At 44.4% G+C, this 16,774-nt stretch overlaps 2 protein-coding genes across 7 annotated transcripts in view; one reads left to right on the forward strand and one right to left on the reverse strand.

Moving 5' to 3' along the window:
* SLC6A6 (solute carrier family 6 member 6) overlaps positions 1-16,774 on the forward strand; it is a 93,341-nt gene that overhangs the window by 30,806 nt on the left and 45,761 nt on the right. Inside the window, exons 1-4 of one of the 6 annotated variants that reach the window (XM_036391113.2) lie at positions 4,616-4,725; positions 9,130-9,165; positions 11,677-11,742; positions 16,047-16,103. The exons of 1 other annotated variant lie outside the window; for it this stretch is intronic. In XM_036391113.2, coding sequence (XP_036247006.1) covers positions 11,688-11,742; positions 16,047-16,103 — 112 coding nt within the window. In that variant the 5' untranslated portion in view covers positions 4,616-4,725; positions 9,130-9,165; positions 11,677-11,687. Of the gene's footprint in view, positions 1-4,615; positions 4,726-9,129; positions 9,166-11,676; positions 11,743-16,046; positions 16,104-16,774 lie in introns of those variants that run through there. 4 more of the 6 variants (XM_054516088.1, XM_036391114.2, XM_036391115.2 and 1 more) reach the window with 4 other exon arrangements.
* Positions 78-4,913, reverse strand: LOC118691796 (uncharacterized). Its single transcript, XM_036391201.1, has 2 exons — positions 4,627-4,913; positions 78-4,167 (listed from the first exon to the last, which is right to left on the reverse strand). Exons 1-2 carry the CDS (start codon positions 4,911-4,913, stop codon positions 3,684-3,686), a joined length of 771 nt encoding a protein of 256 aa, XP_036247094.1. The 3' UTR covers positions 78-3,683.

Consider the following 16,774-nt stretch of genomic DNA (forward strand, 5'->3'; position numbering starts at 1 on the left):
TTTGAATTTCTAAATTTTTATCTTCTTTTTTTTTAAAGTTAGATCCCAAATGACTGGATATGAATTGAAAATGAAAGCACATTGTTTATTTTTTTAATTAGATTACTTTAATCTCATTTATACATAGTTTTTCTACTGTTCTTCCCAACAGCAATAGTGAAGAAAAAAACATTGTTTTAGAGTGACTTCCAAAATACAAAACATACGGTTCATACAGCATGCAGCAGGAGACAGACTACCTGTTATTACTTTTTTAGCTCATTTTTATGAAACTGGCTGACTTTCAGTTCAGAGACATTCTTTAATAATACTTATATTTTTCATTCTATAGTGCATTCCTTTCAAGGATTTTAAATTGCTCAGGAGATCTTGAAAATCCCAGTGAAAACCTTTGGATATATGAGAGGCTTTTATTTCCAGGTAGCTGACTGTCAGTTAACTTGAGACACTCACTTTTTTCAAAAGCCAGTGTGACCACTTTGGTTCCAGGCTGTTTGGTTCCTGTGTGTTTGCCCCTCACTTTAGGAATCAGCCACTGTAAAGCAACGGGCATTTCCAAACTCAGAAAGGACCAGCTCCAGCCTCTCAGCCCTGCTAAGTGCCTTAAGTTAATTTGTAATTAGCTAGATGTAAGGAAAGGACCAGTGCAGGCAATCCCATAATGGCTAGGCAGTCTCAAATATAAGCAAAATAGGCCAGCCAGAGCATTAAAGCAAGAGAATTTAATGCCAACTGGCTACTTTTCAAGAAGATCTGTGGTTTTTCATTGCTTTTATGTTTGTCTTGTAAACCGGGTGCAGAGCTCTATCACTGGCAGGTTCACGTGATGGGGAGTGTACCAAAAACACAGGTCATGTTTTGGTTTCTGTTTGATACCTTATTTATTTATGATTTATAAGGATAAACTAAGAAAAATTAACTGTCCAGGCCATAATTTCATCTAAAATAAACACAGACTAAAACTACAGCAACTTAGTGGATTGCGTGGATTAGTGAGATATCCTGGTATGTAACAGCAATAGCAACAATTTATTCCCCAATTTAGTAATGCTTAAAATCTGCAATCCAGAGTCACTCCATGATAAGCAAATCCCTTACAAAATCTGCTTCCCTTTTTCAGGCTCAGGATTCTCTGCTATACAGGTGAACCCCAGAGACTGACCCCATATAACTTTGTGTGGGAAAATCATGTATAGAAAATCATTAGTGCAATGGATTTATTGAGACCATGTTTTTGCCATTCTTGCTTACACAATCCTTTACAGACAGTGCTGTCCATTTCTCTCCAAAATTTCTGCTGGACTTTACGCCTGGATGAACTTTGTTTTTTTTAAATTTCAATCTTTACTTGTAAAATCTTCCCAATCCCTGCAAAATCTCCTCTTTGTCCATGCCCAGTCTTCGTCCTGAGTCCATGAAACATCATGTTCCCTCTAGCAGACAAACAAGGTTTCTCCTGAAAAATGAAGAAATATTAAATCGGTTACCATTTCAAAATTAATGAGAATTTGCTGATGAGCATATTTTAGGTCCTGGTGTAATATCCCTCCCTCCACCTCACCTTATGGAAGCCTGGATTACCTCTGCCACAGCCTTGGGTTAATATTCATCCATCTGAAATCTGGCACTCACATCCCTGCCCCTCAAGACCTCTCTACATGGGTGCAAATACAGTGAATCTCTCCTGACTTTCATGCCATCTCAGTACATTTCCACACGTTGTAGCCAAGCTGGGGATTTGGCCCAGTGTCTTTTTTAAACCCTGTGACCCAGACGTGGAGATTAAAAAAGAGTTGTGTTATCGGATTAAACAGATACAAGAGGCACTCGCTGCATCAGCATCCAACACCTTAAAACTCCAGCAAGTAGATCAGCATGGTAATGGCAAAAATAGTCTCTGAGAAAGAGGGAAACCTCAAAGGAAGGTGATGGCAAATCCGTGCCTTGGGCTGGGGTGCAGAAACCTGCCACTCTGACTGGTTGCCAAAGCAGCCGCGGGGATATGGTGTTCTGCTTGCTACAGCATCTTGATACAGGATACACTCGAGGTATAAAAGTCATTTGAACTCCACCTACCTGTAGCCAGAGTGATTTTGGCCTTAGTTAAGTTCGGGTTAATGTCTTCACAGTGGGGTTTTTAAGGGGTTAGGCTTGATTGCATTATGAACTGCATCAGCGGACACTGAAATCAATAAAGCTGCAGAAGCAAAAATTCTAACAGATTAAAAACAGACCTACATGAAAAGGATAGTAATTTCAGGCACCATTTGTATGCTTAATATTATACACATGCTTATGCTTTGTAATTTGGGCTCTAACTTGTGATTTTGGTTACATAAGAGAGTGGAGAAGCCAGAAGCATTAGTGCTGCTGTGCGCCACTGCAGCTGAAGGCAGAGCTCCCCAAAATATTCATCAGGCACATTCTCAGAACTTGTGCTGTCTCATAATGAAATAGCAGATAGCAATGTGCACATTTATGGCACAAAAGGACTTATTATTATTATTATTATTATTATTATTATTATTGCTATTATTATTATCGTTATCGTTATTATTGGTTCCAGGTACTGTTTACATGCCTCTGACTTCAAAACAGCTTTGGCTGTTGGTCTTTTACCCCAAACATTTTTTTTTAAACACATGGAGAAACCATGTGCTTTGTGTGGCTGACTTTTAAGAAGTGAGGAGCAACAGAAGAAGAGAGAGCAAGAGACAAAATACAGACTTTGATTCCTCTAGAGAACTAGAGCAAAATATTCCACTGCTGTCAGTGGTACAGCTGTGCTGGCAGGATCCTTCACACAGACAAGGCTCCAGCCACTACTTACATTTCACTGATGTGATTGCTGGCTCCTAATCTGCATCTAGGCATCCTCACTGCAACCAAACAAGTGGCTGAGCCGGTAAGAAACCTTTTGCTTCACTCCCTAGTGCAGCCAGAGCCGCCTGTTTGTGGTCCCTCGTGGAGCCTCACAAAATGTGAGCTGCCTCCTGCAAAGGATGCCTACGAATCAAAGTTGCAGTACACAAGAAACCTGAATCAGAAGACGTAGGTGGCAGCACGGACTACATCGTTAGGAGTTTAACCGAGGCTGTTCAGTGGAGATATGTCATCAATTAGCTGTGTATATCCTATCTCTATCTGGTTTTCTGCTAAAAACCTACTCACGTTTCAAATCAGCTCAGATACGGAAAATCACAGAATGCACTGGAGTAAGGGAAAATTGGCTGTATGACTGTGGCACGGGGTTTTCTGGAATCCTATATTGCCATCAAAAAGTGTGCAGAATGGAGCAGCTTTTGCAAGAACCAGCTAAGGAAATCAGCCTTTTCTGAGACCTCCCTGGAGGCTGCTGTGATGGAATTTGATCCCCCCAGCAGCCTATGCATAGGTTATGGGTTCCGGAGGTGGTCCCCCAGTATCTGCTGTTCTGGTTTGTGGTGTAGAAAGGTTTCATCTTGTATTTGGGAAAACCTAGAGAGCAGAGGTGTGGGGACTATTCACTCTCCTTTGGTCCATCCCTGCTGTGCCCAGAGCAAGGTTAGCACCGTGGGACTTCTGTGAAACACAGATGGCCTCAAAATCTCCTTTTCACCACAACGGTACCCCCACAATGCAAATGGTATTTTGCAGTGCAGAGGATCTTACTAAGTCTTCAGCAGGGGTTATATGAAAATGCCTCAAGACACTCTCTGCTGCTGAATCCTTTCATTAAGAGAACCAGGGGGATTGCAGGTAGGAGAGCAAGGACATGTTTGAGTCATAAACCCGCTCGCCTGCAGGGGAGGAGGACCTGCTTTCGGTTCTGTAAACCCGACGCAAAACAAAACGTTGCCCTGCTCATTTTCCCCGCCGATCGCCCCGGCCGTACTTTGTCCTCCCGCTGCCACCGGGACTTTCCGGATCGCGCTTGGGAGGCGGCAGGGCAGAGCAGGGATGTCCCAGCCTCCCAGGCACCTGCCAGACCACGCTCCCGCGTTGCCTCCTCCAGCAGCAGACGGCTCCGGGAGCAAACCTGTCCCCAAAGCCTGGCAGAGCGGCACCGGCTCCAGAGTCCAGTCCCCCGGGGGGCCGAGGAGAAAAGCGGAGAGCCAGGGCCCGGGCGCAGGGACAGGCAGCGGCGGTGACAGCGCCGTGGGATGCTTTTTCTGCGAGAACGGCACTCTTTGTGTAAAGATAAAAAATACCGATTAAAAAAACGCACGAAAATGAAAAATACCGAGACGAGCTCAGCGGCTGGGAGCCCTCGCTCCGCTCCCTGCCCGCCGCGGCAGCCGCGGGACGCGGGCCGGGTCCCTCGGGGCGGCCCCGCTGCCGCTCCCGCTGCCCGCGGCAGCCGCGGGGGAGGGCGGGCGGCCCCGGGCGGCCCCCCCGAGCCGGCGGCCGCTGCCCCGCACCCGCCCGCCCCTCCCCGCCGGCCCGCGGCCGCCTGCCAGCCCGGGCTCCGCCGCCGTGTCTGCGGCATGGCCCCTCCTCCCCCACACCCCTTCCTTTAGGCTCCCCCCTCCCCAGCAAAGAAGAGGCCGTGCCGGTGTTTTTCCACTCAGCAGGATGGGTGATGCTCAAAGCTCCCTCATTAGACAACAGACACGAGAGGTCAGGAAGAAAGCGCTTATAAATTACCGTTTCCTCCTGCTCGGCGCTGCTAGTCGCGCCGCACCGCTCCGCCGGACGCGCCGCAGGGGCGCAGCGGCGCGCAGGCACCGCGGCCAGCGGACACAGGTACCGGCACCTCCCGGGCGGGAGGGCGGGCGGGCGCTGGGGCTGCCGCTGCGGCGGTGGCGGTGGCGGTGGCGGTGGCGGGGCTGGCGCGGAGCGGCGCGGATCGCCCCTCGCCGCCGCGGCGAACAAAGGGGCGGCCGCTCCGCGCCCAGCGGAGCCGAACCGAGCCGGGCCGGCGGCGGCGGCATCGTCCTCCCTTTGTCCGCCTCGACTCGGGGTGCCCCCGGGAGCGCTTTCCCTTCCCCCCCTTCCATTTACTTATTAATTCATCCTTCTCCTTAAAGCCCCTCCTCCCCAGCTCTCGCATTACCTCGGCGGTGTTTTTCCTCCCCAGCGGTTATTTACCCCACACCCCCCCACACCTTGCGTTAACTTTTTTTGGCGATAACATTCTCAGCCATTCCCCTTTGGCGGCCCTCCAGCACATCGAAGGCGCACGCTTCTCTCCCCGGCTATTTTTGCCCATTTTTTCTCCCACCCCTCCCCGCTGTGCTTTCTCTGTCTGCCGTGCGCTAACCTCGAGTGAAGAGACTGGTACAGGCAATGCTACATCTGATGCTAATGGGCCTACCTGGTGGGTAATACCGCTGCTGCTGCTTTCTTGTGATTTCCCTCATTTTCCTTTTTATTCCCCTCATTTTCCTTTTATTTTGTGGGTTCTTGACGTGCTGAAATCAAAGTACTGATGGGGCTTAGAAATAAAACACAGGGACTACACAGGGCAGGTTACCAAGCTCAGCATGGTGCGAAGGGGTGATAATTCTGGGTTTGTTTGGGGATAACTTGGATCCAAAATTCACCCGCTGGCTTTAAGATAATGAATGCCCATTGCTGCCTGGTATTATAGCAGGAGGTATGTGGGAGGACTCACAAGGTTTCCATATAAGAGCATGGGAGAATTTATTTCACCCAGGCGAAGAAATGTGCAGAGTATGTGTTATTTATGACACTGAAGGCAAGCTGTGTTGTCCTTAGGCAGCTCCAAGAGTGGCAAAACTTCTACAATTTAGAAATTGTAGAAGCTGATTTCTGCAGTTTAATAAGAGCTATGTTTAAAGGGAAGCATGGGTGAAAATAAAAGAAAGGAAAAAGTAGTGGGAGACCATCCAGATAAACATGAAGAGACACAACCCCATACTTATTCCAGCACAGTTTGTGCCAAGGTGTAAAGATGGAGGTTTTTGATGAGTTCCCATGTTTTTTAACCGTATTGGGAAAGGCATTAAGAAAATGTGCCGAGAGGAGCTGGTTACGTTGATAGTGCTATTTTGGTAACTGCATTTTTTTTTATTGCTTGCATGTGAAAATGTTTTGAGTTTTGGACAGGCAAAACAGTGAGGCAGTCCTGACGGGGACAGATGTCATCGGCCGTGTAACTCGGGGCTCGGGTGACAGTTGCTACCGGTTCAGATTTTATGGCTTTAGGTTTGAGGGTAAATCAGCCCGTTAAAACCTGCTGCTGTGGAATTTCGATGGGAGAGGCTTTGGTGAGAACTCTGATGGTTGTTGACAGCCGGGTGTTTACCTCTGGGTCTGTGTTCAGCCAAGCTGACTGCTTTCTGGCATTGCCTGCCTTTGCCACAAGTGGTACGGAAAGGTTTCCTTGAAGGTTATTGTGGGGTTTTTTTTAAGCAAAATGTGTGAGTAGCTGAGGCAGCCAGCAGCTTGACAGTGACAGTGTCCCTCACCCGGACCAAGTCGAGTCCGAAGCATGAGTGTGGAAGGAGGATGTCTGTGCTGCCCTCGTTAAACTGACATTAGAAACGTCATTTTTGGCACTTTCAGAGATAGTATCTTCCTGTTTCCCCTTCAACTGTCTCTGATCTGCTTTGCATGTTCTCTTTTTGTCTTTTTTCTCTTTATTTGCCTTTCCCCTCTGTCCCTTCCCCTTCGCACCTCTCTGCTGGGTGCTAGCGCAGCTCCCACTGGAGGGCGGCAGACACCTTTCCCCTGCCCGGGGCTGCCCGGGACCCCGACCCGCGGCCGGCACAGGAGGGGCCGCTTCTTGCTGCCATTTATTAACCTGCTTCTCCCACCTGCGCTGTGAGGGTTCGTTTCTGTCATATTTGGCAAAAAGCAGGAAGTCGCAGGTGGCACTCTGATACCTGCAGGCCCCGAGAGGGTGGATGCCTGCTCGGGGGGGGGCTGCATCAGATTCCTGGGGCGTTTGGTTTGTTTGCTTAAGGAATCTTGGTCTGGAATCAGGTAGAAATTTGGAATCTTTCAAATGCTACCGACTTCTGTTTTATTTTCTTTTTCTGTAAGCAGAAACAAAATTTGGCATACAGCTTTTCATCGGTAGTTTTAAATGTGGAGCTTTTGTGTGGGTTGCCTGGAGGTTTCATGTCAGAGGTGAAGTGTTGGGGCAGTGGCAGGAGACTTCAACTGGTGTGAAATGCTGGCAGAAAAGAGGTGCCACATTGTCTTGGAAAACGAGGAAGATACTTTAGGTTGGCTTGGTCTTGCTGCAGAGTGCTTGGGAAACCTCCCATGCCTGAGTGGAGTTCTGTTTGTAAAGCCTTGGTGAGGATCTTGTCGTACAGCTAATCATTGCTAATATTTCAGTGAGGAGTTTTTTAAATCAATACTCTTAGTGTATCTTAGTGGCTTCCAGCCAGGTCCTATGGGCTGGATGTTTCCAAAGAGACTCTTGGGCACTTTCCAGACAGTGATATTCCTAGGATTTTCATCAATGCACATCAACGCTTAACAGCATCCCCCTATTATTTTAATTTTGCCCCTTCTATATTTTCCAATGCCCCATATTTTCGTTCCAGTGGGCAGTGGGGCAACCTTGCACCAATGCCCCAGTAGCAGTGCTGCCAGTTCCACCAGTAAGGGGAGTCTCTGCAGTGGTGCCCTGCCTGGGGTTTAAATCATGCTGGCAAACAACTCTGAAAAGATTATGCTGATTAGTTTCTTTTAAATTTAACCACATTACAACACTTAAAAATGGATGGGAAAGCCATGGCAGTTGCAGCCTTTTGTAAGTAATGTTTATTTGATTGGTCATATGAATAAATTGTAGATCATTTAAGAAGTGAAGCTTTGAATAGATTACTCAGTCGGATTAGTGCCTTCGACTTTTCATCACTAACTTAATGACCAGAATGGATCAGGTTTATTTTTTTAAAAAGTAATCCTGTGTCTGCTCCAGTAAGAGCTCTATACACAGAACTAAAATTTATTCTAATGGCACTCTAGGGGGGCTGCTTCCAGGATTGGATCCTTGGGCTTTAGAAGAAAAGCATGAGGATGAAAATTCAGTGCTTTAATATTTGTTGAATTTCTTCCATACACGCCTATTTAATTGACCCCTCAGCTGTTGTAGCGCCATGGATTTAATTGATTTGCGTGAGCTTTGTTTACATCCCGAGGCATGTAAACTTTAAATTGCTTACATAGTAGCTAATATTGATACAAAGTAATACAGTAGAAATTAATTAAACATTCCACTCTTCACTGTTCGTTTTTCCCCAAAAACCTGCTGTTGGAAGGGCTGCTGTGCTGCCAGTCCATGACTCTGAAACCATGGCTGGTGTCCACAGCATCCTCTGTATTTCTGTCAGTCTCTTTTTTTTCCAACGTGTCCAGATTTACACCAGCAAAAAGCCATTTAGTGCCAGCCCTAAACTGTGTTCTGAGAGCAATCCACTGAACCCACCAGCTCAGCTGGTGGAAGGGGAGTGTGAATCAAATGCCAGCAAGGGTGGGTGGGTGGCAGCAGGGTGGCAGGCCCATGGCTGCAGGAGGTGGCTGTTAAGGCCTGTTGGGAAGGTTCCCCATTTCAGCATTTGCTGGGTTTCCTGTTGTGGTTCTCTGTCACTCAGAATTGTCACAGCCTCGAAGGATGCCTTCGCTGCTGTGGCTGCTCAACCTGGGCTTGAATGCAGTCAACACTTGAGCACTGGCATGGAAAAACAACCCTGCTGTGCCAAAATGCAGTAGGAGGGCCCTGCTTCATGGTGTCGGTGTGAGTCCCATGTCTATAGGTAGGAGAGCAGCCCATACACTGAGCCATGGGGTTATTGCTGAGCTGGAATGTAGTTAAAGGTTCTTTTATTTTTTCATTTTTTGATCCAGATCACATGGCATTTGTATTTTATTTCACTGCTGCAGTGTAATTGTCCTGCTATTTAGAGGATATAGTCATATCTAGAGACATATAGAACGATATGTGATGTTCCACATAGGATGAAACATACAAGAAATTATCTCCTGTTTTGGCTTTGGTACTACATTCAGTGTCTTAGTGTTCTTCAAATAGGAGTTTTTACTGATAAAATTCAGAAAACGCAGTGCATTATAGCATTGAAACATGTCTGACTTATTTTGCTGGACCCATTTTTTTTTCCTTTAAAATATTTTTTCCTTTTCTTTTTCTCTTTTGTTTTTTCCAAACAGGAAAAGAAAATACGTTCAGCAGAGATTCTTCTTCATGTAAGTGTTATTTATGCTTGTTTATGAAATTACAAAAAGGCTTAAAAAACTCATTAAAACATTAAAATACTGAACACTTACCATCTGTTTGTAGAAACCAAGTATAGAGCATGTAAAAATAGGCTGTAGTTATACAGCAATAATGCTCAGCGACTGATATCTTAAATCTGTCTGTGCAGTTCTTCTGTGTGTATCACCACAGAATTTAGAAAACGTTGCAAAGCACTTTGCAGACATTTTAAGCAGCATGCCCATAAAGTCGGTGTGTAAATCATGGAGGGATAATGTTAAAATGGTTTGCCCAAAGCAGAGGAGACACATAAGTGAGAGCTTGATTTATCACCCCAGAGTCCTTGCTCCCCAAACGCTGTGACAGAGTCAGCTTTTGTGCCTTGGATCCTACAGAATCCAAGCTCTGCCCATAGAGCCATTTGTTGTGTGCAGGTGTGTGCATGTGTGTGTATGGGTAAGAGAGAGTGTCTGTGTGTGTACCTGGCCTCAAATAGCCTGTAGGTATTTCAGGCCTTCTCTGCAACCTATGGTGATGCCCATTAAGGCAAGAGTAGATGCCACCAGCCATTGGTGGTGGGTACTGTTGCAAATGTTTTGTGGAAGCATTTGGCTCCAGCCTGGCTCTCAGTCTGGGGGAGCCTGTTAAAGTGCTCCTTGTGGGACTGAGAAAGCTGCATGTCATAAAAACCCAACAGGTTTTTTCCACACCATCTAGCGACCTGGTTTCTTTTTTCGCAGATCTCAGCTTTGAAAACTGTTGAGTAGTATTGAAAACTCTGCTGTGGTATTTCTTCCTAGTAAATAAATCTGATTGAATGTTTTACGGGGCTGCACAGATGAAGACTCTCATTGCCTTTATGCAAAATTAGCTTAGCAAGGAAAACGACTGCATTGTTCCCAATGCAGGGCCCGCTTTGCATAACTTCCGAGCATGTACTGTGTCCAGTGGCATGGCAAGCCCACGAGCACTCACCTCAGGCTGATTTCCCATAAATCAATTTATTATTTTTTTTTTTTTAACAACATGTATCTCGGAATTGCAGCACTCCATTATGCTTGCGTAGCAACTTGCTGGTTAATATGTAGCAAAATGCCGTGTGGTAACAAATGTTTTTTTGCTATTGTTGAGCTGGAATGTTAGTTCAGCTTCTAGATAAAAGTGGCTTGCGCAAGGCGTCCCGGTAGACCATGATTTCTGTGGCTTGTACAGTAGTTCTGTAGGCAGTCGTGTTCTGCTGTTCCTCTCCCCTGTGCTTCCCTTCATCTTCCACGTGAGCGAGGGGTGGGCTGATGGAAAGGCAGGAGCTGCCCTTTGCATCCTGCAAAACACCAGCGTGGGGTTCTTATTATGCCTGTTGCTAGTCAAGCATCTGTTGAAAATACTCTTTATTCTGGTTGTGTTGCTAGCAGAAACATTGTTAGATGCTTTATTTAATAGCTTTAAACCACAAGTGTTCTTTGGCTGGTTTTATGGATAAGACGATATTTTAAAAAAACCAAAAAACCCAAAACCAAAGAAATCCAGTACTAAGTGAAGGATACCCAACCAAAGATTAGGAATCCTCCTTTCCTGCTGCTGGGAATCCTAGCTGAGACTAGGTTAAGCATTTGTATCTTTGAGAAGGTACATCATCATTTTTACAAGGTAACAGAGAAGAAAAAAATACAGAAGGTTTTTGAGTATGAACATTTTCAACATTTGTAGCTCATTATTATTTCATTCTAGAATGGGAAATTCAAATCTCTTGAAAATCCTGTGAGGCATATGCTTCCCATAGATTTTAAAGGGGAAATGGTGAAGCAAAACCCCCTTAAGGGAAGAAGCTCCCAAATAGAGAAGAACCCAAAGAGATGAACCCTACGGCAGTGACTGTAGGGTGTCTGGAAATTGCAGAATAACCCCACAGTGCAGATTGGGAGTTTTGCTTGGAGATTGTAGTATCCCAAAGAAAATTCCTAAGTCCAATACATACTCTCTAAAATGAGTAATGAAAAGTCAGTGGTCCAGAGGCCATTTGCAGTGCAGCCTTCCATCACATGCTGTGGCTTTTCAATGGCTGACGGCAAGCTTTGAGCACCAGAGCCTTTCTCCTCTGGTTCTGTGCATGAAATATTATGACTTTGACTGATAACTCTGTTTGTGCCTGTCTGTGCATTGGCTTCCCTTGGCTTCTACAACGGTGGGAGTTTCCAAAAGAGAGTTAAACTCCAGGGATGGGAGTATTGAGGTTATAGTGAAATGGCAGAATGGTGAAGCATCCAGGACAGGGGTCTCTCCCAGGTCCTGTTCAGAGTTGGCTCCTGTGGCAGTGGGAGCTCAGTGGGGATTAACCTCTCAGGCCGTGGCTTGGGCCAGTCTCTGTGACAGGAGGTGACCGCTTTGAGAAGGGGCTCTTTGTGATAGTAACCAGCCATATGTAGTTGTAATGATAAGAAAGGGACCATCTTATTTTAGTCTCTTTGCGACAAATACTACCACAATTCATTACTTTCCATCAGTGCCTCATCCTATGGAGGAATCACCACTGCCCATCTACATTGAGGAGGGGACAGAAGTCCCGATTGGTGAGTGCAGTTGGGATGGGATTTGTTTAAGGGAGGGTATTAAGGGTACTTGGGTTTTATATTCCTCACATTTGTGTGTACCCGTTTGTCATTGAAAATGGTAAGGTCTGTTGCAAATGTTTTGGGGATTTTATTTTATATTCTTCTTTATTTTATATTTGGAGCTCCTGAGAGGTGTTGAACACTGCTAGCATTGGTTTTCAGTTAATCATAAATCAAAGTACATAATGTATGCAGTGACATTGAAAGCTTCTGTGCAGGATGTCTTCACACAAGGATGAGGAAGACCCCAAGTATCACAAGAGATAGTTCCCACTTTGGCCTTTGACCTCAGTGTTGAGGTACTCAGCATAATCTGAGGTCTGGGTCAGTGTTTTTGTTCTTGCTGACACTCTCATGCCCAGCACCCAATAGACTCACATTGTCCACACCACTGCATAGGCAGAAAAGAGGCAGAGAGTTTTGCCATGCACCTTGGAGTGCTTCACACCCAGCTCTGAGCTCTGGTGTAGATGTATTGTCACTACCTGGATGTATAGGTTGAGTGCTGTTTTGGGATTTTTTTTTTTTAATAGAGAAGCAGTCTTGAAGATGACCCATAAAAGAGCCCAACTAAAAGATCAGTAAGTTGGACTGTGGTGATCTTTATGGACATTACAAAGTTGTGATGGCAGAATTTCCCAGAGCCCCATCCTTACACAATCTCTTCTGGTCTGCATACAGTAAGTGTGCCTTAGCTCTCACCTTGGGAGTTTGCCCTTGTTGAGCAGATGTGTCTCTTCAAACAACTTTTTCTTATTATATATCCTGAATTTTTCCATTCCTAAATTCAAGCAAATGCTGCTTGTCTTACTATCTTTTGAGCTAGATTAATTACCTTCCTCTACACGCAGTACCTGGAAGGTATTTATAGCTGGATCTCAGCCCAGGAGTCTTCTCTTTTATAGACCATATTAATTTTAGCTCTCTTACTCTCTCCTTAGATCACTTTTGTTGTCCTTATTTGTATTTCCTTTAATTTCTCTATCTCCTTTCTAATCTATGGAGATTTGAACAACTCATAATTTGTTCACTGTGGCTGTTTTGACATAGCATTATGCTTTAGATTTTCTATCACCCATTCCCTTGTCCACAGCCAGAAATAGCTTAGCCTTTGACCCTTCTGCATCACTCAGAAGCATCACAGAGAGGAACTCTGTTACTTGGCTAATCTTACCTGCAGTCACCTTTAGGTTATTCTTGGATTCATGGCTTTGCTTCTGCTCCTCAGGCAATGTTACTGCACTCCTGGGATGTTGGGCTTTGTACTTCCTAACACTAAATCCCCGTCCCATTGCATGCCACTTATTTTTTCCAGGAATATTTTGAAACAGTATGCCATTATTTATTTTAATGCCCTGGGATTTTATCATTTACATAGAAGTTGTTACTATTTTACCATATGTAGAGAAAAGTACTTAAAATTTTAATATTTTGATACCTATTACAGATGTCTTTTGCATGTTAGTCCAGCTTCATCATTCTTATTTGTATATCTTCCCTGATTTTCCTTCTTCTAGTTAAAAAAGTTCATAAAAACTGGCAGGTTTAGCCTTCTCCTTGTCTTCATTTTGTCCCTTTCCTCATTATACGATAAGAATATTGTTTCTCTACCTCTTCTATGCATGGCATGATGTTTCCCATAGCAGATCATTTTTCCTCACCTCTCCTGGGGCTGTAGTCAGCTGAACATCTGCTGGACATTAGACTTCTCTTGTAGAACTGTTAAGGTTCTGTCCTGGCCCCTGGGATTTCATCTTGTCTTTCCCACTGCTCTGAGGAAACCTGGACCACTGAGGTCATGGCACCTGCACCACAAAAAATACTGTAAGGCTGGTGAGTCACAGAACTGACCAAACAACCAACCCCAAAACCCCCAAGTATGAGTGGAAAGCTTTTTAGGGGATGTTTGTTCAGTGCTGTCACGAAGCAGGTTTGTTGGATCAGGCTCTGAAGTGCAGCACCAGCTGTTAAACAGCCAAATTGGGTTGGAGAGGGCACCGTGTTTGCTTATTCTAAATAAGTGTCTGGACTGTCAATACAGCCAGCTGTGGTTGAGGGGCAATGAGTGGAAAAAGTAAATGATGCCGAGATGAGGGCAAACCACAAGCCCTGAGTTTGGTATCTGAATGTCTGACGTGGGTCAGGGCTTTTAGATGCACATAAATCAGGGTAGGAAGCAGCCGCAAAGTTCTGGTCTGGGTCTGGGTCTCGGTATTGATCCTGCTTTCCATTGATCTCACCAGTGTGATCCACATCCAGAGTGCCCATTTGTACCTGTACAGACCAGAACAGGAATAAAATAAAGCCCTGTCTGCATTTAGGTTGGAGAAAAATAGCACACAGTGCAGTTGTTAAAACATTTCATTCAGCACAACCATCATTTACTTTTAAAAGGTTGTTTGGAGAAGTTAGGTTATTTCCTCATCTGAAACACATTTTGGCTGCTATATGGCATGCATACTGTTTTGACCCAGGCCTGACTGGGGCTGGTAGATTGCTTTGTAGCTTCTGTATTTATTTAAAAAATAGAAAAATCAGTAGACTCAGATTTTTTCAGTCTAAATTTAACAGTGCTAATTATTTCAAGCAATTTTAAAAGGAACATAAATCTCTCTTGTTTATTACAGCTGCTTCATGAAAACAGCAGCTACAAATAATGCTCTATAATGAAAATCTAGCTAACACTGTCATGAATTAGCCAATAAGAGAATGAATGTTTGGGATTTGGTCAAGGGCAGCATTTCCTTCTCTGGCAGGAGGGTCCTTGCATTGAGGAGAAGGTGGTTATTACCTAAATGCTGGTTTTATTTCCTTGGGTGAAATGAAGACTTGGACATTTTTGCATAGATGAATATGACTTTTGATTGGAAAAAGGCCTGTGTTCTTCTTAATAGTTCTGTACTTTTGCCTTTTCTTGAATGCATTCCTAGAGGAAGGTAGCTGAGTGAGATGCAACAAGTATTTTAATAAAGATATTTATGAGGAGATGGGGAATATGTTGTGACCATTAGCAAAGAACCTATGGAGCAGTGACAAAAAATGCTGGGAGTCTTTGTTCAGGCACAATTTCAGCTATCTCCCACTCAACTAAAGAGTTCAGGAGATTCAAGGTGAGGAAATAGGCAGAGCAGGTCCTTATTCCCCACAGCCATTCATAGTAAAGTCATGCCCATATTCTTCCATCACTGTTCTGTTAAATGCTAAAGAAAACACCTGAGATGACACAGTCCAAATTTATGTTTTGTAAAGCAAAAACACAGGGAAAAATATTTGTATTGGTAATAATTGCATTTGGTCTATACAGGAAACCACCGAAGGAATAATTGTGTCCTTGGGGATCAGAGCAGTAGAGCTTTAGGCTGAAGTGTTTATGTTTTGCCTTCCAAGTCACATTTGAGATGTTAATGTTGTTTTATACCTATGAAACTAACTCAAAGACATACTAATTCAGGATATAATTCTCAACTGATTTATTCCAGCATAGTTTTGTTGATTCCAGTAGCATTGCTATTGCTTGTTTGTGCAAATTATGTCAGAAGTCAGGCCCTGTTTTACAGGAATCAGCCCTGCTGGCCTTCAACCCTGTTCACTTCTGCTGCAGCTCTGAGTCCCTACATGGACAAAATCTGAATTGGCCACTTCCATCTTTCTGTTCCACTTTTGCTAATGAATAGCACTGGCTTCAGGGTACTTTTGTCACATGTATACAAGTGTTAAGTAGCCCTTACCTGTACAGGATTCTTACCCCCATGAAGTCATCTGGGTAGGGATGGAAAGCTCCATCAGCACTCTTGAAGCCATGTTTTCTTGATTGTACTCACAAGTCATGGTGCAGCCTGGGCTCATTTGAGGCATCTTGATTACAAGAGAAGAATTTTCTTGTAATTGCACACAGTTTCTTCTGCCACTACTCAGTCTCTGCTTTTAAGCATCTCTGATGTTTTCTTCGTGATGAAAATTAGATTTCTAGTCTACTGCTCTTGGGCAGACTCACTCAAAGAGAGAAGCTTTGTTACTTTTTATGTTTCCTTTCATAAGAGAAAGTGCCCCCTTTCCAGGCCAGAATAGTATTTGACACCCTACTGAGAGCTGGCTCTGTGTCTCTCTGGGAGATTGCCTTCCCTTGCAAGAGAAGAGAACCTTTTTTGTTGCACGTGCTCCATGGTTTGCTCTTTCACGGGGAGCTGGCACACAGAAAGCTGATTTTTGCCAGGTACTGAGTGCCTTCTGCAAGGTATTGAGTGCCCTCCTATCCTTTGCAGCCAAAAAGGAGTTGATTGCTCTTGGCATCAGTCAAATCTGGACTCAGAAGACCACAGGTAGTATTTCCCAATTATTTATGTGCTTTTGCATGCCAGAGTTGGTCTGAATTGATTTTCCTTGCATTCGAGAGATTTGAGGCATTAATGACACTTGCCTGCCACTAAAAACACTTTTTAAAAATAATAATAATACAATAATAAGCATGACATTTATTGCACTGCCGTGGGGAAATTAAAAACCCCCAAAATTAACCAAAGTCCAAGTAACTATTAGCTCTTCAGAGCTAATGTGTGAGTTATATACCCTGAATGAGCACCATATGCCAGTTCATTGTGGCACAGTGAGTCACAGGACACATTGTGGAAAGCAGTAATTGCTTGGCATGCGCTGAAGCACTCAGTAAGGCTTTTTGTTTGGTTTTCTTAAAGGAATATGTTTTACTCTGACAATAAAATGGGTATTGTTTGATGTGCTGCCACCAGGGACTGTTGCTTTTTCTGTACTTAACCTGGAGCTCACCCATTGTCACTCACCACAGACCCCCTCAGTATCTTTTGCTTTCCAACTGCTTGTATTGTGTATATGCAGTACCAGAAGAGTAAAGAGTGACCCTTCCATTTGGTATCAGCTTGTCATTCTGTATTAATCCTCCTCTCCCTTTTCCTCCTCATCTTCTTTCTTTGTCCAATAGAGACATTCAGGTTGTTTATGTGGGATAAATGTTCAT

The sequence above is a fragment of the Molothrus ater genome, chromosome 11 (genome assembly GCF_012460135.2).
Source record: "Molothrus ater isolate BHLD 08-10-18 breed brown headed cowbird chromosome 11, BPBGC_Mater_1.1, whole genome shotgun sequence".
In the NCBI taxonomy this organism is placed as follows: Eukaryota; Metazoa; Chordata; class Aves; order Passeriformes; family Icteridae; genus Molothrus; species Molothrus ater.

Excerpts from the sequence above, each read along its gene's own strand:
- LOC118691796 (XM_036391201.1), bottom strand. The coding sequence starts at position 4,913 with ATGCCGCCGCCGCCGGCCCGGCTCGGTTCGGCTCCGCTGGGCGCGGAG. Across the intron at positions 4,168-4,626 it reads GCGCCGAGCAGGAGGAAACG|AGTGCCGTTCTCGCAGAAAA; the intron begins GTAATTTATAAG and ends CTTTACACAAAG.